This window comes from Calonectris borealis, chromosome 6, assembly GCF_964195595.1.
Source record: "Calonectris borealis chromosome 6, bCalBor7.hap1.2, whole genome shotgun sequence".
NCBI classification, from domain to species: domain Eukaryota; kingdom Metazoa; phylum Chordata; class Aves; order Procellariiformes; family Procellariidae; genus Calonectris; species Calonectris borealis.
In genome coordinates, this window is record NC_134317.1 from 19131388 (window position 1) to 19155278 (window position 23891).

General features: G+C 39.7%; 1 protein-coding gene across 4 annotated transcripts in view; it reads right to left on the reverse strand.

Annotated features, from left to right (window-relative positions):
- Positions 1-23891, reverse strand: part of RBMS1 (RNA binding motif single stranded interacting protein 1) — a 103427-nt gene that overhangs the window by 61607 nt on the left and 17929 nt on the right. For all 4 annotated transcript variants that reach the window (XM_075153077.1, XM_075153078.1, XM_075153075.1 and 1 more), the window contains exon 2: positions 13289-13464. In XM_075153077.1, the coding sequence (XP_075009178.1) occupies positions 13289-13464 (176 nt within the window). The remainder of the gene's footprint in view (positions 1-13288; positions 13465-23891) is intronic.

Sequence of the window (23891 nt, forward strand, 5' to 3'; positions counted from 1 at the left end):
GAAGTCTTCTGGAGCCACCACATATTCAGCCTACTCCCAGCCCTAAGCTGCACGCAGACCTGCAGTCACAGCACGCTGCCCACTACCAGACTGCCATGTAGACCACAGCTGAGCTGGCTGAAACTGATGTGGTCTCCCAGACCCTCATTTCCAGTGTTTTGGGTTTTTTTATGTAACGACTATGTCAAATGCCACCATAGAAGAAGAAATTCAGTGTCCCAGGCTGCACACTGGCTGGTGTCCGGTCAGGAAGCGCTTGGATCAATGGGCTTCACAGTGAAGAACACAGACAAGGGAGGTTAATCCTGGCCGGGCAGGGAAGACCCAACCCATGAGCATCTGTGCAAAGGGGTGACTCAAGACTTGGGCAACTAGGTTCAAAGAAAATGGGGATCCTCCAGTTGGCTGCAAGCCTGGATGGCATCTACATTAAACAGACGTAGATTCAAAGCTTCTTAAAAGGAGCAGCCGTGGCAGTTTCACGAAAGCAGAGCACCAGCAGCCACAGAAGGGACTATTCAAAAACCACATTCTGATACAGTGTCAATAAAAATCAACCAAGCACTGCATGACAACAAAGCTGACAGGCAAGCCCAAAATCAGTGAAGTTATTCTGTACCACAACAACCTTTCTTGAACAGATTCAACAAGAAGGGAGCTTGCATGACATGGTCGCAGTGTTTCTGGGCTTTACACAACTTGTTTTATTATTGAGAGCCTGAGATGACTATTTCTTTGCCTGCAAGAGGGCAGCAGAATGAATTTTTCTCTTAGAAGCGATGAAGTACTACATGAAAGAAGCTGTAACTTCTACTTGAGGATGAATCTCAATGCCTACGCTTCAGATTCTAAAATAGTTAATTTACTAATTTTTCTGATCAATTTATCTAAACAAAATGCTTAAACCAATCCAAATAGAAATCTTAAAATATTTGTAATGAAAAACGCTCAGAAGCAGGAAAGTGTAACAGATACAGCTATCGCATAGAAAAGGACTGAGAATCCAAAGAGGCAATGGCTATATCCAATGTCAGAAAGCCACTCATTAGTAAAGAGTTAAACAGTATCTAGGTCATTCTGCAGACTTTCCTGCACACCCTCAGCTCACTGCATATCGGAAATGCTGTGTGGGAAGGCCAGGGAACTAAACTCACAGACCAAGTATGACTCAGACTGCAGTAATTTAATGATACTTTTTTTTCTCTTAAATTATCCTTGGGATTAAAAGAATCCACACCCTCAACACGAAACCAAATCACAGTGAAAGGAAGAAACCACAAATTCACGGATCTTTGAGTTAAAAAAGGTATCTAGAAGCAAATTAATTATTGATGGTGAAGGACTGAGACCTTTCCTGTAACATACTATATAGTCAGAACACAAAAAGGTGAAGAATTTGAGCCCCCATCAGATGTTCTTCTGAAAGCCCTAGTGGGGATGATCTCAGCAACAAGAATGTCAGAGAACTGTCTGCCAAAACAATAAAGGAGAGCCGTCACAGCCAAATGCTGACCTCTACCACTAGAGGAAAGCAACTTGAGAGAAACAGCCTCACATTTCCTCCACCACTGCAGAAGCTGAACTCAAGAGCTGTCAAATGTCTTTGGCACAAGCATGAGCAGAACACAACTATAAGATCCTGGAGAAGGCAGAACACCAACGACCCAGGTCCAAATACAAATCCAGTTAAATCCCTGAGGAACAATTAAAATTTCTGCAAATTCTGTCCCACTGTACAAAGCATAAGTTTGAAAGGGTACTAATGAGCAGAAGTAAACATTGCCCTCAGAAATACTCCTTCCTGACTACAGCATAAAATTATGAAAATCACTCTTTTCTCTGCACTTCAAGCTGCCTCTCTCCCCTTCACTTAAAAAAAGGACAAAAAAAGACACACTAACTACCACAAAAAGAAGAGCAAAGCTAAAATGTCCCAGCGGCACTAAAATGTCTTCTATCACAGGAACTCGTAAATTTTCATCCACAGAAACAGAAACTAATTTCCCCTTTTTCGTGGCAAAAATTTAACTAGTTTTGTTGTGGTGACATAAACAGCAGTGGATCCCTATTTCAGAAGGGTTTTTATTAGTATATTGTGAAGTACATGGCAAGACAATTATAAAGAATTGAGCATCTGGCTTTACAGCTATATATTTAAATGTATTCTGCTCTGTTTCTAATTAAATGATCTAATTTTTTTAATCCCATGAGATAAAGAAACTAACAATGTTCCCAAAACCTGTATCCACCACATAAACATCACTAGGATGCTTGGTCAGTAACCAGTTACCTTTGAAAGTAAAGTCTTGCTGCTGCTCACCTTTCAGCCATGGAGGAGTCCAAATCCCCGATCTCCTCTGATTAAGTGAGGGGTTTGGACCCAAGTGAGTTCAGGTGGAGGGCTCTATCTTGAAAAGACAGTGTCACTTGATCAAAGAATTTTAAGTAACAATTAAAAGGGCAATATTTTAGATAGAAACGACCAAAGAGTCTTAAGCAGAATTAAGCAGAAGTCCCATGTTCCATGCTGATTTAGACCAACACAGGGTCTGCTTCAGGTAATTCTTCAAAAAGCACAATTTATTGGTTAAACGGAAACTTAAGAGGAAAACAATTAAGTCTTTCCTGTTTTTCAAAAAGGAATCAGACTCAGAAATTTTTCTTACCCTGGCTATCGACACAAGAACATCTTAACAACTCGGGCCTTTTTGTGATCTATTGAAACCTACCTACTTTTCGCACTTTATCAATTCTACGCAATTCAGTTGTCCAAAACAGTGAGCCTGTGCTCCTTAGCCTACCACCTCAATCTCAGTTCAAGTGTTAGATGGGAAACAGTTGACCAGTGACAGTCAGGGCTGTCCCTCTTCCTGGCAGGGCCACTCTTTTCAAAATATTTAATGACCTTTGCGAAAGTGCATAATTCAGAATGAGTGTCCTAGACTTCAAAGAGAATTAACAAATATTTAACTGTCTAAGCAATTAATAAAATGGGTGGAAAAACTTCAGAATTTCTCATGGAACAAAGTAACATGCAATCGCTTGGGAAGAATAGAAGACTGGGATAGATTATTGTATATTTTTATAATGTCATAGCTCTGAATATTTGGAAGATGTTCAAAAAGAATTGACCCTAATTTACATTCATGCTGAGGCCTTGGTATGATGATGGATTGTTTTTCAACGGCAGTCCTGGTTAATGGTCTTTCACTCCTACCTCTGCACTGCAACATGGAAGCCCTGTAAGCTGCCACTGAGAAAAAGGAACGTGACGCAACACCTTCCCTCTCTGTATTTGAGATCTTCAAAATAGAGCAAATAGACTTTTGGCAACAAATAAAAAAGTCTTAGCAATAAAGTTAAGACAAAGCCTGCCACACAATAAAAACAAGTAGCTTTAAGTGTGGGAAAGGTAGGGGGTTGGATACAGGATATCTGGAGAAAAAAAAAGGCAGATGATTTACAAACACTCCTTTTCAGATCACAGTACTGCAAACAGCGGTGCAGGGAAGGAAATGCCCACTGCTAAGTCAGCTCCACTGGATACCCCACCATGCCGATACCCTCCGGCCTTGGAGGGAGAGTCTCTCTTCTCTCTGCTCTCTGGCTTCTCCAGAACTCAGCCAAGGCATTCAGACTTAACATGGGGGAGATTTCTGCCTTGGGGCACTGCACAGCTACAGGTTGAAAAGAAGAAGAGGGGAGGGGAAAAAAAAAAAGCCCCCCAAAACCCCCCACACACACCCCCCGCCCCCAAAAAAAACAAAAAACCCACCCCACCACCAAAACCAAAACACACCAAAAGAAAGAACCAGAGACCGTGGAGTTTATCTGGCACTGTCAATTATGTAGCTGAAAAGCTCAGCCTTCACTGTCAAACAAATCCTAATCCACGCTATGGACCACTAAGTGGTTTTAAACCCTAATGCTGGCAATAGGAGCTGGGGGCTCCCGCAGGCGCTCCGTGCTTTCTAGGATCAGGCCTTTGCGAGCACACTGCAAACAAACAGGACTCGAGCCTGCCATCGTCTTGGGGGCAGAGGTAAGCATTTCTGTTTTACATGGGGTTTGTTAACACACCAGTTCCTTGAGGATTTTACATACACGCTAAATAAAACTATGTACTGAACTGTAAAACTCTGCTAGTCCGCAGGCTCCAAAAGGTCTTCAGTTACTCCACCAGCAGAGTCCTTGAAACCAGAAGTAAGTAGCTTGGCTCTTTTTCCGGTGTTTAGATCATTTTATTTCTGACATTTAGGGTTTGCAAATAAAAGATTTGAGATTTCTCCAGTATTTGTATTACCCTGTATGAAGCATTTTTTTTCCTCCTGGTTTTAGATCTATTAACATAACACTTATTTCAGGACTGAATTCACTCAGACATTAAAGAAGTCCTTATTAATGCACCAGAATAATTGCTGATATTTTGATAGACTTGTGAAAGCTTGTTAGTGACTTTATCTAAGCCAAAAAGCAGCACTAGGATTTGAAATACTGACAATGTGCAAGGCTATAAGTCAACAGTGTCCTCCTAGGCAAAAATTCTGATCCATACTCTGTCTTTTAAAAGAAAGTATGTACAATTACACAACAGCACAGAATAGAGGAACCAAACATTTAAAAAGAACACACATTTTGGGCTAATATACTTCAATTAAGATGGCCAAAATGATCCATTAATTAAATGTAATTATTAATACTCAAAAAATTTGTGAAATAACACACAATGTTTATCTAGGGGGATTTCCCTTCTGGCAGTAAAGCAACAGATTACAAATTTTTTACTTTTGGGAAAATAAGAGATTAAAGTAAGTAAGAGAAGAAATGGAAATGGAAGGGGCAGGATAGGAGTACAAACCAGAACATATTTCTTTCACTGAAATTGATTCTGTTAATGATTCACTCAACTCACACAGGTTATTTCAAGTGGAATATTTGTACTAGTAACAGTGTCAAAACAGACCCCAAATCAAAGTCTTCTCTTTTTGTGTTTTTCATTGGTCTTTTTTGCTCTATGTCCATGTATCATGACATTATCAACATTCAAATTAAAATTCGACTTTTTTCCAGGTACTGCACATCTATCTGCAAAGCTTAGATATTTAAATGATCAAATGTTAATTCTTCTCCCAGCAGCCCTTTAGAAATTTAATTTTCTACAGGGTTGGTCTGAGTCTTGAGTAAGGCACTGCTCAAACTGAACTGAGGCAGCTGACATTTTCTGAATGTCAAGACAGGGTAGAATTTTAGGGTAGAAGTTATCAGAAAGGATAAGCACTAGTTTTTCTTCCTTTTTTCCTCAATTACAAGTTTCATTGGAGGTAGCAGGATCTGAATTTATATTTGCTATGGATGTTTATTATCAGGGTTGCATACAATTTGCAGGTGTTTCTTTCTCAACCCTAAATGGAGCTTGGCAACAACGTGGGGGTAAAAAAGGTTGAAAGGTTACCCAAAAAATAACTGGTCTTATAATATGTCAACATCAGATGACTCATTTTTTCATTTCAAGGAGTTAACACTACAGAAATCAGACCTAAGCAGAACTAACCTTTAGCAAACAAAGTCAAGACTTCACGAGATTTCCAAGTGTTATGTGAAACCACGTGCGATATTAGACATTAGATATAAGAATCTGCTTGTAAATACTGATCCTGCTTTCTACGCTGAATGGTATCCTGAGAAAAAGGGCAAGTTTAATGTAAGCATGCTGGGGCAGAAATCAGCTTGGGCTCTAAGGTGATTCAATTTTGAAAAGGTTTCCAAGATGCCTGCCTAAGTGGTCTCTAACAAAAGGGACAATTTTTTGCATCATGGAACCCACTAAAGAGCCTGATTAGTAATCATTAACATTTTCAGTAGCCCACCAAAATTAAACAATCCCCTTCAAAATGTTCTTGAATTACTGGTTATTCCTCTGAATAACGGTGCTATCACCTCCCACCTGAGTCGGGCCCCCGCCGTTAGGGAAGCTCGGGACGGGGACCCTGACCAAAGGCATTCTACCAGCTGCCATGGCACATTCTTTTCCTGCGGCTCTGCGATATGGAACACGGGTTACATCTCCGTACAACAAATATCTCCAGACTTGCAAATGCTCACAGATTTTACAGGCCCTGCGCTACCAAATCAGCCTTTTGTTTTCCAACGAGAGATCTTCGATGGCGGTAACTTTTACCAATCTGTTTTCCTAGTGCTTCTTTTACAAACAGCTGTGGCTGAAACATTCCTTCCACTCCCCTCTCCTCCCTCGCCCCCACTTCCTAGAGGAAATTCCAGGGGATCACCTCTCCTCCGGCCCCACACTGCAACAAAACTCTCATCTCCTGTGGGAGACGGAACTTGTGCAATCGCTGGGTCCCTGCATCTGTGAGCACAGAGTTCCTCGGTGCGTTTGTATTCAGATTGCTTGTTTTTAAATAGGGTGTGCTGCGGAGAACTGCTGATTACTGTTAGGCTAAATGAAATACTGAGTTCAAAAAACTTCAATCTTTGCTTAATCACAAAATGGAAAGAGAAAATTAAAACTATATTTGTTTTAAATTCAAGGCGTCTCAAGAGACTGTCTGCATCCAGAGGATAGGACTCTAGAAGACAACTTTTTTTTACTTTTTCCTCAGTTACAATTTCCCGAAAAATACGTATGGCTCCCTAATGACATTCTACAAGAAGGCATTATTGTACAAAAAAAATACCCTGGAACTCCTCAGAGAGGATTTCAGCGTGGATTTAATTTGATCATGAATGTAAAGCTGTCTGAATTTTATTTCTGTCTAATTAAAGTGCAAATATTGAGGGGGAGATAGAGGGTCTTCCTTCACATCATGCCAGGCTAGAACTTCATAACATGACTGCTGAAAGCACTTGCTAAAAAATAAAGGAAATGACTATTTAAACCAAACATCACATCTCCAGGCCAGTCGCAATTCCCATGGCATACCATGCAAATGCCTCGCCACTGACTGTGAAAGTCAAGCCCTAACAAAAAGGAGCATTTCAGTCTCCACGTCAGGCCTACATCTCTCCAGTGCATCTGGCAAAAGGGACATACAAAACTGAACGCTATTTCTTCTCAGATGTAGAAATGGAATACTTACTTCTGACAGCAACCTCTTAAAAGATCATCAGCTAAGACAGAAGCTAGCAGAGCCGGTTTACATACCATACTGGCATGCAACTCCTCCTCCGGCAGTCTGTCTAGCTGAGAAATTGGATGCATCAGCTGGGCAGAACACCAGTGAGATTATCCAAACCCTGGTCCCGAGGTTCCCGAGGGCGTTTCTCTGCAGCACTGCACTGTGTTGCACACCAACGTGTGCCTGCACAGGCAGCACAGCACTGGCAGTACTGAACGCAATCAGCTATTACATATAGGGAACATACCTTCATCATTCTTGGTGTTATGTTTGCTCTGAAGAGCAAAACCAGATGAAAAAGCACCATTAAGGGAATTCTACCGCAGATTATACAAAACTCAAACCACACCGCAGTGCTTGAAGAAGGAATAAAGAAAAAGATGATGCTGGTACCATACAACATAGAGCTGAATATTACAAATCACATACTGCTCAATTGCTAAAGAATCTACCTCCTCCTGCAACCAAATGATATTCTGTAAACCTGGTGTTATTTGTAGAGAGATGTATGCAATAATACCATTTTAAAAAATGCATACATAAACCTCTAAAAGAACTAATTTGTAGAGGACTTCTTTCTACCCTAAAAAAGTAAGAACAATAGATAGGCTCCTGCTCCAGTACAGTCAGTATTAATACTGATCTCAAAGGGAACAGTTTCAGAGACACTGATGTATCACACTTAATTATATGACATGAAATCATATTCTACATAATTACGAATGCAATATTTCACTGCAGCTGACAAACCATGAAAGAAAAATGCAGGAAAAATGGAGAATAAAGGAGAAAGGAAAGAAGAGAAAATACTTTTAAAAATTGGAGAAGTTAGCTTTCCCTCATCCACACCATCTCTCTAAAGGGGCTGTATTCACGTGCTACAGACATTTCCTTAGACTGAACTGAGCAGCAGTGACCTGCCCAGACCATTCTCCCAAAAGACCTAGATGCAAAAGGCAGTCAGACTACTTCCTAAAGTTTGGCCATGTCCTTTTTCTAATGAGATATGCTGAGTAAAATTAGCAGATTTCTTGCTCTTAAGCTGACCGCAGTGACGACAGCTCCCTGCTACAGTAAATGTTTGCGCTCCAGTTCACCACTTCTCAGTCCTGAGTGTATTTGAAGGAGATGGGAAGTGGCAGCACGGGGAGAGGTCACAATTACATGGCAAGCAAAGAACACAGAAACATTAATATGCTAATGCCTGTCACATGATTTAATAAAAATGTGTGTTTTATTAAGAGCAGGGAATTGAAACAACTTTTAGGTGCTCTTGCCCCAAAACAGGGAAACATTAGAGCATGCAACTACAAAAAAAAGTTCCCATGCTGTGGAAACAAAGTGTATAGCAGGCCAGGCCCAAATGTTTCAAAACCACCATTAGCCTGCCATTAGCTTTAGCTATGCTTGTGTTCATGATGCTGGATATTTAGGAAGGAATCCTTAAAATACTCTCTCAACAAGAAACGTGATTTCCCAACACACATAAGCAAAGGCAGCCGCTACAAGATTCTGGTTTTGTGTTCCGACCATCCTGGCACAGAACAATGTCTGTTGTGATAATTATATCACTAACTTTGTTACCTTAAACCAGCTGCTTTCCTAATTGTAATCCCATTAAAAACCCCCATTACAACCTTACAGCAATAATTTTAGGGGGAAGGCTTAAGTGAAACTGTCCAGAGCAAAAACAGATTTCAAAAAAAATATCATATAGACTCCAAACCGCTCGATACAAGTGACATGGTATGAGCAAACAGCCTGGAAAGGAGCACACCAAAGGGTGGGCTGGCATGATGATTTATGCTGAACTGAATGGGAGAGACCTGCATTAAGCCTCAAAGCTTGAAATCTCATCCTGGAACTGGGGATTGTCGGGAGGATGAAGGGTCTGCTGCATCATCCTCATGTAATGATGTAAATGGCACAGAAAGAGGTCTCTGAAGAAATGCAGCGTTACAGAGATGCCATGCTGCAGGCTAGTAAGTAAATCATAAGCAAGACGGCGGAAAGTACAGGGCTTTGGAACCATGTGGCTTGGGCAAAAGGTCATCCACAGCAAAGCACAGTGCTTAGTGAAAGTCTGGAAAGCACCTAGAACACGTGTCAAAGCAAGTTACAAACTCCTGCCTGAATCTCCTACGACACAATTGCTTAAGTCCCTAATCACGTAAGCAATCTCAACAATTTCAGTGAATAACTGGAATGGACTTAATCTTGCATCTTCAGATCCAGATATTAAATAAGCTACAAGAAATGACTGTCTAACAGTCACCAAATAAGAAAGTACAATTAAAGCCTAAATGATGTATTCATAAGCAAAAAGCCAACACAACAGCTGAAGGAGGCACATGAAGCAAGTATTGATAGCCACACCGGGGGAAGGGAGTACAATTAGGCATGGCTAAGGCTAACACCACTCCAGCAACCCTGCAAAACCAGCACTTCATGGCAGAGGTTTGCTCAGTACAGCAGAGCTCATGCAATGGCACTACATGGTTTGGGAAAAGAAACTGCACAGCAAAGTCAGGCACCTTCCTGCAGGCTTCCCCAAACCGTGCTCTTCGGCTCCTTACTCTAATTTCTCCTTTCCTCTCCTCTTGTCCTTCTATTTAGCCGATTGCTCCTGTCTAGTCTCCCACGCAAAAGATCGTATCTGTGGGCCACTGCATCGACTGCTTTGCCTACCCTTACATACCTAATGGAAAGCTCCTACGGCCAGGACTGACTCACGTGGTGTCCCCCTGGCACTCCGGGCCCTGGTTCTGGGTTGGCTGTTATGACATCCTTGCGACAAACATAATACCTACCTTACTCTTCCCCACACTTCTGCCTCTGGCACAACTGATATGAAGAAATTTGTTTTCCCAATGCAGAACTGGAGTAGCAGGCTCGAGTTTGAATGAACTATTCAGAAACGTGACAGCTTCATTTCCCACACAAAAGCCAATAATACTGTCTGAAAATAGCTGTACTCCCAGGAAAGCCTTCACAACAAAATTATAATATGCTCTTTTCACCTTGGAAAAGAAGAGAAAGCTTCACCTAATAGACCACTAGAAAGAACCAAGCCGATGAAGGTGGAGAGCAGATTTGTAGAGACGTATATTGGCAAATAGCACTCTTGCCAGGAAAGTACTTTTTTTTCCCCCACAAAAATGGTGAACATTTGCTAACTGTGTTCGTAAATACCGCACAGCTGTGCTACAACAGGAAAGCAAGCCCAACACTTCTATAATTTGATAAGAGGTTTCTTTAGTGATTCACCAAACATAATTAATCAAAATAAAAATTAGCACTGCTAGCTGTTTGCGAGTAAGAACTAAAGCAAACATATCAACTAAAGCAAATAAAAGTCACTGAATAACCAGACCCCCCCACACACACAGGAACTCTGTAGATTTTTCTACCTTGTATTCTAAGGGATTATATTGAAAGCAATATTTCTCTACAATAACCATCACTGAAAATAACTTTTCAGCACAGTATACGATAAAAGTCCATGATGATCAGAGGGAAAAATCTGTGTAGATGGGATGTTTCTGGCATTTGTAGTGACAATGATGTTTTTCAACCATTATTTCCTCAACCCACAGGTGTCTTTCTGTCTTGTCTGACAACAGCCAAAAGATATAAAACAAAAGCCAGTGACCTTTTTCTGTACATCCACTAAAAACTGCTTATGGCCAGCTGGCAAGATCATTTCTACAATATGCACAGCAGCCTTTCTATCCATTCTTAGCATCAAGCACTCCAGTGGACACACTCTTAGGATGGCAAGATCCACTCCACATGGAGAAAAGGAGCTAAAATTACTCTAAAGCCTCCCAGTAAAATCTTAGGCATTTGGAAAGAGCTGATGAAAATATTTGAGCTACCTGGAGTAAACAGCAGTTTCTTCATTGACTTCTATATGTCCAAGATTTTATTCTCCATTTATTTTGTATTGTCTCAGCTTAACAATGAACATGGCAGTTTCACTTTCAAGAATATCTAGCCCTCTATGTCCTAGACATTTAGGCAGATTTGTAGGAAGGAAACATTTTGCATCTGAAACTTTCCATAGTCTACAGAAGTGGATTACTGAGCTTCTCTGAGCAAGGGGAGAGAGGTGTCATTTCTATCTTACTGCAGCATCAAGTTAGTTGCTAAGGGGCTATGTTGGCAGAGAAGCCTAAGGTTCTTAATAGATCACCCAAATTTTTGAAAGATTTTCCAAGCCTAAAATTTCTGGACATCTCACTTGGTTCCTCAGCAGAAATAGAGAATTTTGAAACAGGGCCTCCTTTCCTCTCAAGTGAGACATTTCGGAGAGAAATATCTCACAGGAAGAAACGCCACGACCTTCCAAGTCTGTAAATTCACATCAGAATTGATTTAATAACTTCATGGCTGCAGTTCTTGCCTTTTCTTTATTTGCAAAATTCATGCTGTTCCAACTATAATTATATATTGAATAGCAACAACAACAAAATCGGAATCTTTGGCTATTCAAGAGGAAAAGGACCAGTTACAGCAAAGTATCGAACATATTTTTTCTCGGATGTTCATGCATTGATGACATCTAAGACTATGCAAACCAAAATGCCTTCAGAAAGAGATTAAGGAGCTATAGTAACCACTGCACAAATAGTAGTTACTGGGCGGCTCCAGTGCAAAATAGCCTCACAAGTCTGTCCTAACATAACATCAGTGCGCAGGCCAAGGTTTCTTCATCAGTTCAAAAGACAAAAATGGGAAGGAAAAATCCACTTCTGTAAAACATGCATTTGCAACTAAAATTCAAGTGACAAGAGGTCATTTTCGCATGGGAAGCTGTAAAAATGTTTAATTTATCAATGAATATTTTCACAGATTGATAATCTGTTCTCTTTTCTGTAAAACACATGGATTTCATTTGCTGCTGGGAAAATGACAAAATGGAAATTTTTTTTCTTAAAGACCTGAGAGCAAGTTGTTTTTATTGTAATACTAAGACAACTGATATGTGACTACTATCCTGAAAGACCAAGCTTTGTTTAAAAAAGAAAAAAATAAAAATTCTTCTCTATAAATTAGGTATCAGGTTTTATACAATATTCAAAAACAAAGGCACCTCGTATAAGCTGGGATCGAAGACTTACAGATTTTCCTAGCTATTTTACTAACTTGTGTTGTGATCTTGGGCACGTATTTTTGTATATTCCTAGTTACTTATCTGCTAAATTGAACATAAAATTACTTTGAGAATTTCAGACAGTAGTGTTATATACAAATCTTAATGATTCTCCATTCATTCAAGAGAGATTTGGGTGTTTTCTTACAGGTAGTATTGAAAATTTAGCTAAATACTTTTGATTTCAAAATAATCCAGAAAGTGCACTATGAATTTCGGAAGTACTAAGGATTTTAAAAATTCAGTAAAACATTTAAGAAGGGTGATTTTAAACAGTGTATAAACAACATAATTGCACAGTCTTTTGATATCTGACCTACATTTGAAAATAACTAAAAGGCACGTGCTGCTGTAAAAATTAAAAAACAAAACCAAAAACTCACACAAGCAAAAAAATCTCATGTTAAGAACACTGCCTGAAAACCTTCTGCTAAGCCAAGTCTACCCAGAACTCCAGCCATTAGGGAGGATTCTTACACGGATCAACTATTTCTAATCATAAATATAATTGGGCAGTAATGTACAGCCAACATAAATTAGTCTGAAACTAGGATAAGCATTCAAATGCACTCTGTAATTTACAGTGATGCAGAACAATTACTTGAGGAGTTTGTATCAACAGATTATCTTAGCAGTGAACAGAGGAGACCCTCTGTTACAGGTTCTTAATAGCAACTTCACATTCAGGTGTTAATTTTCGTTTATCTGTGATTTCAACAGCATCAGGCAGCAATGTGGGTGATCACAGTTTTTACGAAAGCAATGGGTTGCTTCTGTTCACCATTATATTTCAACTTTCTTTGCTTCTCCAAAGCGCCAAACACATTCTCTTCCTTCTGATTGCCAGGGAAGTTGAAACTTGCCATTGTAATACAGCACGAGGATTTTTATTTACGAATCTGTTTTTCTTCCCTCATAATCCAAACGCTTATTTTGTATACCTACTACAAGCTTTTAAGGTATGACATTATAATTTATCTTTAAGCATAGTACTTACGGTTGGCATAATTTTACCAGGTCCTGATCAGTGGTATTTGGAGGCAGTGCTCTGATGTAAAGGTTTGTTTTACTTAATTGATCCCATCCTGAGTTGCTGCTGCTACTACTGTTGTTATTACTGCTGGTGGTGCTGGGACTAGGAGGAGCCATTGGGTGGGCTGGTACAATGGACTGCTGCAAAGGAAAAAGCACGTTAGAGTAAGCTACAGACAGAAATCGCAGCATGCACATTAGCTCAGTCTACTGTAGCCTGTTTATCATTTGGAGCGCTGTGTTAAATCTGTACGTAATTATTCATGTATTTTAAATATACCTGCTTTCACCCCACATTTGGGACAGGATTCACAGGCACATTCTAACATACCCAACCACCGTCTGAAGCACGCTTAATACATGACACAGGCTCACAGAATTTTATCACTCTTCATTGTGGCATCTGATGTAAAAATGAAGTGAGAGATATTGTTCCTCTAGGTTCCAGCAGGTATAAACTAAGTTTACATCACTATAACTATTTCACATGTCATAAATGAATTATCGTGGCAGACACGAAGACCATGCTATTTCCTTAATCTATCCAGAAATATAAAAATAGTTAGAAGTCTCTTTTGTATCTCTTCTGGCTTCTAGTACTTCACACAATACTGCTATTGTTTTTTCAAAGATAGAGAGGGAGCACAGACAGCTTAAGGACCAGACTTTAAATTAATTGTGTGCCTTGGCAGAACTTCCATATTGCCACTGATCTCAGTATTTGTGGATTATTTCAAGAGTGTCAAGAAAAAGATTCTGTATAATGGCAAAAATTTCAAGCTTCAAAAGGAGATAAGCACATAAGCACTTCTACCTAGTCCTCAAGGTATCTAATGCTATTGTTCTTAAAATCAGACCCTAATGGAACGTAAAAACGTCCTAGAGAAAATCTGCAGTAGAGCAGTCTTAATCGTTTGCATTAACAACAGTATAGGAGGACACTGTATAGAAAGTATTACGAACTGTGGTGTTGTAAGAGAGGAATACTTTAACGAATATACTAGAGAACTAAAGTTGCCAGTAAAAGTCTTGTGACTACAAGGTTTTCACTGACAAAAAGAATTGGCTGCATGCGACCCCTTTCCTGCAAAAGCCTGAGCCTCCACGGCTCAAGAAGCTCATAGCAAAGAGCCGCCCTGTGAACTGCAGAGGAAAGGCACGGGGCGGGGGGGAGGGAAGTGGAATATAAAGTGAGGTATCAATGTAGACTCACTTGTTCCCGCCCCGGTGCCACCCTCTTCTTTGGACTAGTACAAACAGCTGTGCAGCCACAGCCTGAACCGAAAAAATTATCTTCCCTGATCTGGTTCACCACATGTGGTTTTGTGCTACGCAAAAGCTTTGGCTGTCACAAGACAGGAACAGGAATGTGTAGGCAGAGAGGAGGGGATTACAGTTTACCTCGGTTTAAAGCATCCATGAAACTACAGCCTTAACACACAAGAAAAGTGAAACTATTTTGGAGATAACCTTGGGAAATTGGAGTGAAATTGCACAAAGTACAGAGGCATGCCTTTATATCACTACTTTATGATAATTATGTGTTTCTTGTTTGTGTTTCCCTAGGTTTTGAAATCTTCCAATTCGGCATATTGCAAAGTTTATTATGCAGCAATAATAGACTGGAACAGCAAACTGCAACGCTTGCTATAAAGTCAACATTGACATGTAGAAACATTGTTGTTGCCTAATTTAATTGAACTGAAAATTACCAAAAAGAATGAAATATATTCCTGATCATTTCACATTTCAAAACTGAATATCAGTATTTCATTGCCATAGAGTTGGAGATTTGTTTGTTTGTTTGTTTTTAAATAAAGATTTTTAGAAACATCAAATCTCTTCCAGAAGACTTATACTTGGAGTTGAAGCACTGATCTAGAATTTCTTCCAGGCATGATTTAAAATGGGAAAAAGATTAAACCCTCCCTCCAAGTTTGTAATGGAAACACTGACGGATTTTAACTATAGCAGCACAAGTCGGGCTGTCAGACCATTCTGCTTCCAGTAACGCCAGGCAATTATTTTTAGGGTTACAAGCAATGCAGAATGACAGAGCAACTAGTTTCAAAACATTTTCATAACAAACTGAACAAACTTAGTCTGGCACGGTGCTATTCTTCCCTTCTGCAGAGTTCTCAAAATGCACAACTGCTCTGTTCAAGATTTTGAAACACGCACTTCCCTCGTGCATGCATGTACAGCTGCCATAAAAGTCAACATACACGTACCAGTCTTCATCTTAACCGGTAATTACTATTGAAGACTAAGAGCCTCTATTCTGTTTTTCAGTACCTTTGGTTTGGTTTTGCTTTTACTTCTTACAACGTTTTTCCCTTAAAATTTTTTGGTTTTCTATGTTATGAGGAACTGAAGCTTTGTAAAATCTTGTCACCAGCTGGCCAAAGGCAGGAGAGGAGGGGGAGAGAGAGAGCGCGCGGAAAGAGCAGGAATCCTAACTCTGAGTTCCTGTAAAACATAAACACTCCTTTCTGAGAAATTTCAACTTTTATTTAAACATGAAGATGCTTTAGTGCTAGTGGTCACATCCAAATATGATGGGAATGTAAATGTGATTACAGTTGTCTTCCTAAGTTTACAGACGAAAGGTTTTTCACTGCTTCCACAGAAACTCATACCTTTACCAGCCTTAAAGGCTTTACAAAACACAGATGCTGGGCGTACTGCAGCTCTCAAACTCTGCAACCCAGTGACACACAGACAACCATTAAAGGGCCAGTGACATCTTAAACCCATACGACTTAAACACATTTTTTAAATTAAAACTTAATTTTAAAATCTGAATCACTCTTTCTGCTCTGTTCCTCATCGACAACTACTTGTAAAAACTAAATGACAGAGGTCCCTCTTTTGTCCTTTCCAGTTGCTGCAAAAGGCTCGGCGGCGGTGCAGAGCCTCGCTGCCGTAGCTGCGCTGGCAGAGCCTCCTACGCTGACAGCGCATGCCAAGAGAAGAGCTTTTCTGCTGGCGTAGTTGCATCACCTCCCCAAACGACTTAAGCTAAGCTGATAAAAGTTCTCTTCTGCCGGCACAGCTGCATCCACGCCTGGGGTTTTGCCAACATATCGATGTCAGCAAGGATGTATGACTTTTTTCCACACCCCTGGCTGATACAGTGCTTGCTGGCAAGACGTTCTGCAGTGGAGACCTGGCCAAAGTTTGGGGTTGGTTGTTTAGAAACAGCTTTCATGAACATTAACGGAAAGCTTTTTATAAAACCCTGAAATCAATTTTGAAAAGTTTTTGGGTTTTGGTTTTTTTTTTTTTTTTGGGGGGGGGGGTTGGTTTTTTTGTTTTGGGTTTTTTTTTTGTTGTGGGTGTTTTTTGGGGGGGTTGTTGGTTTTGGGGTTTTTTTTGTTTGTTTGTCTTGGTTTTTTACAAACTGTAGTGTCTGCTGCAAATTCATATCAAAAGCTGTTCTTAAGATTCTATCATATGGACTTCACAACAGTTTGCAATAATGTAACATACATAAAACCACATTCATTAGTTTTCCTTTTTAAGCATTGCATCTTAGATTAAAACACTGAACACAAGCAGAGGAGGAATAAATCTAAGTAGCAGACCATTATTTCTTGTGACAATATTCCTGTTCACAAGAAATACAATTTTCACACTGGTTTGCTATTTCCTCCTTAGTCTTCACTCCCAAAGGTAATTAGCAATCGTTCTTTCTCCACAGCAGTTTCCTTCCTGTCATCTTCAACAAACATCTAAGCAAAAAGAATAATCATCCTATACACTATATGATCACCCCATCCCATTCTGGAGCCAGCTATGAGGAGCTCCCAACTCCCTCTCCTGATCTCCGAGGGACCTTCCCTCCAGCCCTCCTCAGCCCGACCGCAGCAGTGGGAAAACCACAGGTACTCATTAGGAAAAGTTCAGTGATGGAACAGGCCCCATGGAGTGCCTTAAACCAAAGAAAACTGCCTGCCTGTGTTTTCTTCTCAATATAAAACCCAAACGGGAATAACCACAAGTACTGAAAAACAACGGGAGAATATACTCATCTTTGTATGAGCCATTCCTGTCTTTCTTATAAACCACTCTATGCTTAAGGACTGGAAATGAGTCAGAGCAGGATTTTGCCTGCCAAGGAGGAGAAGAATCTCTTTGCTGTCAACAGGAAAAAACCACACAAGAAAACACCCAACCAAAACAAAATGGAACAACCCTGAGAAATTCCTTTGACCTGGGAGTTGAGAGATACTGATCCTTGCTGCCTTCAGACTACAAAAGTCGAAGGAAACTCCAACAACCAGAGGATAACTTGGATAACGACCGTCCCAAACCAGAGCATGATTATTACGGTAGCAATCCATTTAAGTCTCTAACTCTGTGTTATAAAAGCATGTCTATGAAGTTATATAACATGCTAGGATTTAATTATGAGTTCCTTCGCTCAGCTAAAATTCCTGATGGGAAAAGTACCGTGACTTTTAACAACAGAGTTAGTTCTCACACATCTACTCTAAATTCAAACCATAAATTACAGCATACATTAACTATCTGATTTAGCCTGAACTGCTACTTGGATCATCTCAGTTTCAAATCTTGTCACTGGTGTTTGCCTAGCTTTGTTCAGGTGATTAAGCTTCAAGTCCCTGCTTACCCTGCCTGACTTTGCCTAACCTCCCCGATTTCACTAAACAGCATTTTGAAACAGCACCTTCAGTAACTGGCATTGGTATAAAAACTACCATACATTTTTGTGGATGTGTGCAACAGTGATAAAAAGTATTGAATTACATGAATCTGGAAAATTTCTGGATTAAATTGGGGCTTGATTTTTTATTTATTTATTAATCTACTTAACGCAGAGCTTTACATGTACAATGAAAGCGAGGGCTCAGGAAAATAGAAGATGCCACATCTAGTGAAGCAAGACACTGCCACACATCGTGCACAACTTAGGAAACAGGAGTTTGTTTGGAATAAAATCATGTCCCGAACAGAAAGAACAACTCCAAATGTTTCACAGAAATGACTGGTGAAGACAGTTGCTTTATCACCTTCCTTTAGATAAGGAAACGTTAAACCTTGATCACTCAGTCTAAGCCTGCAAACTGACGGCTGTAGTGGAGATGCCGTTTTGAGCGTCCTGCGCTATTCTATTTCGTGGTTTCCATCATCATGTCTGAAATGTTACGGCAAGCAAGACTGAATTTCCGGAGGCCTCTCCAAATCCAATTCACAGTGGACTGAGTCAACCAGTAGAAATAGAAAGATCTGCTGCTGCTGTATTCACATCTCCTGCCTTAGGGTAGGTTCTCAGACTGCTGTTCTTCAGTCTGTCAGCACGTGTCACAGGAAGATTCAGCAAGTCAGCTGCTTTCTAAGCATTTTCAGGATGATACCAGTATAAAGTGTAGAGTACATCTCAGAAGCTGGGTCCTCCAGACTCCTGTTGAAAATCTCCTCAGGAAGGAAAAACCCTGAGACCTGCCCCCTTTTCCTCCTTTAAATCACCGACCTTAACTTCTCTTTGCATGGGTAAAGAACGTGGTCTCACAGTGACACTGCAAGAGTCAACAGGACTGTTCCAGCAAAGGCTGGTTTGCTGCACAAGGCTGAGATCACGGATATCACGTCTCGTGATCATACAGAGCTATTTGCACACCCAGGATCCAAGCCTATTCCATCTTCCTTTAGATAGTGAAGATGGGTGTTGGTGCTCCAGCCACATGGAGCAGAAACAACCAGGTGCTGGGGAGAGGCAGGGCCCTGCGGGTGGAGGCTGGCATCAAGCAGAGACTCTCCCTGTTACGAAATATCACAGAAGCCCAAGAACACTTGGAGATTCAGCCCTGGGTTTCTCCCAGAAAGCTCTCTAAACCTTCCATATCTTGGCATGGAAGAACTATGCCCAAAATACTACAGCTGGCATTATGATAATGATGCAGTAAACAGGTTGAAAATCAAGTACTAAAAAAAAGAAAAAATCACACTGAACAGGAAAAAAAAAAAGCCCCTCAGCTTTAATTTTATTTCTTAACACATAAATTTTAAGAGGAGCTTTGCAAGATAAAAATAGAGGGTTATGTCCTTTTTCTTGCCTGTATGTTATAGCCAAGTCCTATGAAAACTATTTTTCTAAATACAGATTACAGTCTTCTCCATACTAAAAGCAAATAAAAGGAAACAAAAACATAGATGGATATCATCACATATTTATGAAAGTAAAAAAAAAAAGTTATTTTCACTTTGACTTTTTTTTTTTAAATTAGTATTGTCTGTCTTCTCAAGTTCATTGCGTTTTAACTGATTTGAACCATCTTGCCAGTAAGAATGAGAAACATTTCCGGCAAAATTCAGGAAAGCAATCAATACACCTTTTTTCTGAACCATTTAAGACGCCCTTCCTTGAAATACAGAAATCCAGGAGTGAGTAGGTGCTTTTCTCAGTTTCCATTTTAGAAGATCTTCATGGAGAGTGTCTCTATCAGCAATGAAACAAGTCAAAGTCTAGCATAAACCCTTAGTCACAGCTCAGAAGCTCCTAACAATTTCACCCCTAAACTATCCTGATTATAACCCAAGCTCTCTCCTCACTGACAGCTATTTTGCTTCCTTTTCCTCAGGATGGTGAGAGGACAAACCACCCTTCACAGTAACATAGCAGGACTAAACTTGTTCTCACCAGAAAGCAGAGATTATTAACAACAGAAAGTACAGAAGTAAACCATTCCAGCTTGTTACAAAATGTCACGTTCCCCTATTTTTACAGGAGATGGAACAATTATTATTTAAATTATACATGTTAAAGCTTAATGCAACAGCAATCTTCTGCTAGTAACGAAACAAAGCTCCAAATCTATGTATTTCCTTTTTATGAAGACACTTGAAAAAGTGGGAGCATAATCCTGGCCACATTGAAATATATGATAAAACCCATGCAGATGCTACTTAGTTTTTTCTCAAAAAAAATATTTTTTTCATTATTATTATTATTCACATTTTCATTATTATTATTATTAACAAGAAAAAGATCTCTAACTTGGAGACAGCAGGAGAGGTTGCAACAACAGAGCAAGCAATGGATGCAGGAAGCTCCTCCTGGTTCAGGTAGCTGTTATAAAGTCTCAGTGATAATGAAAAAGCTTCAGAAGTTCCCAGGAGCTTACCTACTCCATTGGCTTTATCCCGTCAGGGATTTTTAAGTGCTCCACTGACTGACTCCCCTAGTCCAGAGACAAATAAAAGGTACTGGATACATGACACTAGCCACACCACGGCACAAAAGGCATCACAAAGGGGAGAGACAGGAGTGCTGAACTGGGCTATGTCCTGTTCCTTTGCAGATGCTATCAACCCTTCTCCCTGCTCATCATGAATCACAGCATCCTTTTGCCTCTGTTTTATACCTGGATTTCCTGGACAATCTTCTGAAACAATATATTGGTACCATGCCCTAGCCATGACATAATTATAGACACATCTAAAGCAAAATATTTGAGGTTTAGTTTCTGAAATTTGAACAGGCTGCAGCAATCCAAGAGCTAGTCTACATTAAAAGAATATAAAAAGAGAGTCAAGACACTGAAGTACCTGAAGAAAGAGAGCTTGGTACTAAGATCTATTGGACAAAAAAGCATGTACATGTTTTTGTGATTAGCCCTTCATTGAGCAATAGACAGAAAAGAATTCACTGCCAACTACCTTCTTGACTCTAGTAAATACACAGACCTATTTCCTTCAGTGAAACCAGCCAAGGCTTTTGCTCAGGATCCAGAGAGAAAATGGTACTGAATCCCTAGACTATGTTAAAGTTTTTGTTCCAGCCTGAGGATTCAAATTACAATTAGAAGAAAACACATCCATTTTCAGAGAGGCTTAACTCACATGCTAATGCGTTTATGCAAGCCTCTGAAAGGTAGCAAGTCCAGCACATGACACTGAATACAAATAATAAAAATAATTCCTCCCTTGCATTACACATCTCTTGGTACACATTAATAACATATAATAAGGGTATAAAATCTTACAATGTTCTCCACAACAGGAAACATCCAAGATACCATTGGTAGGAGAAATGCTTCAACTGAAACAGCAATTAACTTAGAAACTCCTGTGTCATGCAGTAGATAAGACTAGACCAGGGATGGTCACATCAGAGCTGGCAAATCACATACAGCTCACAAGCACTTAATGGAGCTCAGAAGACAGTACTTACAGACTTAAGTCAAAAACGACTCAATAAGCTTCTTATGTCTCAGGTTGTGTGATGGGAGAGGGACCACACTGGGTCATATGCTAGCAGAAAGGTCCTACATAGTGGCATGGGCCATATTTCCAGTGGAGTCCATGAAATGCTAGCGATAAGCAAATGGAAGGTTTCTTAGAGCATCGAAGGCAGCAGCTATGAGGTTTAAGGGGAAAAGTGCAAAAATGTAGCATTTGAATATGCCTCTCGGACAGATGACTATTTCGGTGCTCACAGCATTAAGAGGTTCAGAGATCCCTAAACTAGAAGGTCATAGTGGTCCCTTCTCACAGTATATAGGACTCTGCTTAAGCATTCATTAAACAGGAAACTCCTACTCACTACCACCGTTTTAAAACTCTTCAGGTGTCAGCCCAAAACAGATGAAAAATCAAAGAAAAGAACAAGTATTCAGGCAATTGTTCTACTTCATAAAAGTTGTCGAATTCCCAGGACATGAAAAAACCATCCAGCCAAACTGCAGCTGGCACATATAGAATTCCCATAAATAGTTTCACCTCTCTGTCAGCCATCAAATGTCTTGCAATTTTTTATTTTTTTTTTAAAGGGGAAGAGGAAGACCCAGGGAATTTCACAGTAGTCAGCCCAACTTCAATTCCCGGAAATATTCTGGAACAAATTATTGAACAATCAGCTTACAAGAATCTAGAAGATAAAAATATGACAAAAAAAAAAAAGCAGACAGAATAAACCTGTCAAAAACAGATCACATCAAAACAATTTAGTTTTCTTCACTGCCAGTGCAACCAGCTTAGTGGATAAGGCAGAAGCAGTAAATACCTAGAGATCTTGACTGAGACTTCTGACACCATCCCACATGATATTTTCATCAGCAAAATAAGGAAATATTGCCTAGATCCGCAGCTCCCTTTCTAAGGCACTTTGTAGCAGAAAGCGAGGCATGGTCTGGAGTGGAGCACAATAAGCTCCACTAATAAACTCATCAGCTTCCCAGCGTGCACTGTCACGGGAGGAGAGGAAGCAGAGCAAAAGGCACACTGAAAGGCATCATCAATCCTATCGCTTCCTCCTCCTCCTCCCCAGTCCTCAAATTCATGGTGCTTCTGCACCTTTTTGTTTTTAACCACTGCTTAATAAGTGAAGTTACCCTAAACAAGACTGGAGATCAGAAGGTGCACTAATACCTCAAAGTAGAAAACACTGCTCTGATTAGGACAATACAAAGTTCCTATCTTTTTTTTTTTAAGAAAGAAAAATTAAAAACAATCAGACATCTCCCATAATAAAACTTGCAAAGGAAAAATGGCAATTATTTTTTCTTATTCATGGAATCTGGAAACAAGTGTACTGAGATCTGAAAATAAATAATATGTATTATCCCCTTATTGCATTTATAGTGTAACAGGAAGTAACATACCAAAAGCAGCACCACCAGGTGGGACTTAAATGTATGGAAAATGAGAGACCTAGATTTATCGTGGGTATTTTTTGGCTCCCTTGTAGGAAAGTAAGAGATAGAGCAGGTAACCAATTCTCTAAGTGAATCCTGCAAAACTAAGCTCTGGCAGTGAGACTTTCCTGCATCACACAAGGGAGTTGCTTCTGTTCAGAGGACAGACTCTTCTCTTAGAAGAATGCAGATCTCCAGCTCAACTGCTATTTTGCTCACCTTTTTTGTCATTACCTGTTGTGAACTTTTACCTCCAGTACCAACAAATGCAGCCACAGACAATATTCAATGTGATCGAAAACTTACTGTTTTCAAGTACTTCTGTTTACGATATGTTAAAATGCATATTTTTATGGGTGTAGGTAATTAAGTTTTTAATTTCATAAAGTAGTAAATACGCAACATTCATCTTTTCTTAACAATTAAGGATGCCATCCATCATTGCATTTTGGTGGTTAGTCCAGCTAAGTCTATATATCTCATAAAGCTGCTGTTGATGAGCAAGTACCACGTTAAAAAATACCACAGTACAGACACATAGATACTCACTTTGGCTTATTCAGAGAACTGCTTGAATATCTGTATTACAAAGACTGGCAGTACAGTAAAAAAAGTACATTTGGCTGATCTCTAGTTCTTCAAAATAATAGAGAAGGAAATGTTTTCTTTTGAAAAGTTAAAAACTCTGCAGAAAAGTTTCTGAAGTATTATTTACTGTTCTTCCACATTGTATTAGACTTAAGATTTCTGATAAGCTCTTGCAAGCATTGCCTCTTACTTAAAAAGTGTCACAGGTTTCATGAAGCACAGAGGAGAATTCTGCAGGTTTTTATCTCAGCTTTTTTTGAAATTATTTTTACAGTGTTTATTTTTTATTGTTTGTTATTATTTTCCAAACTCTTGGTTTTC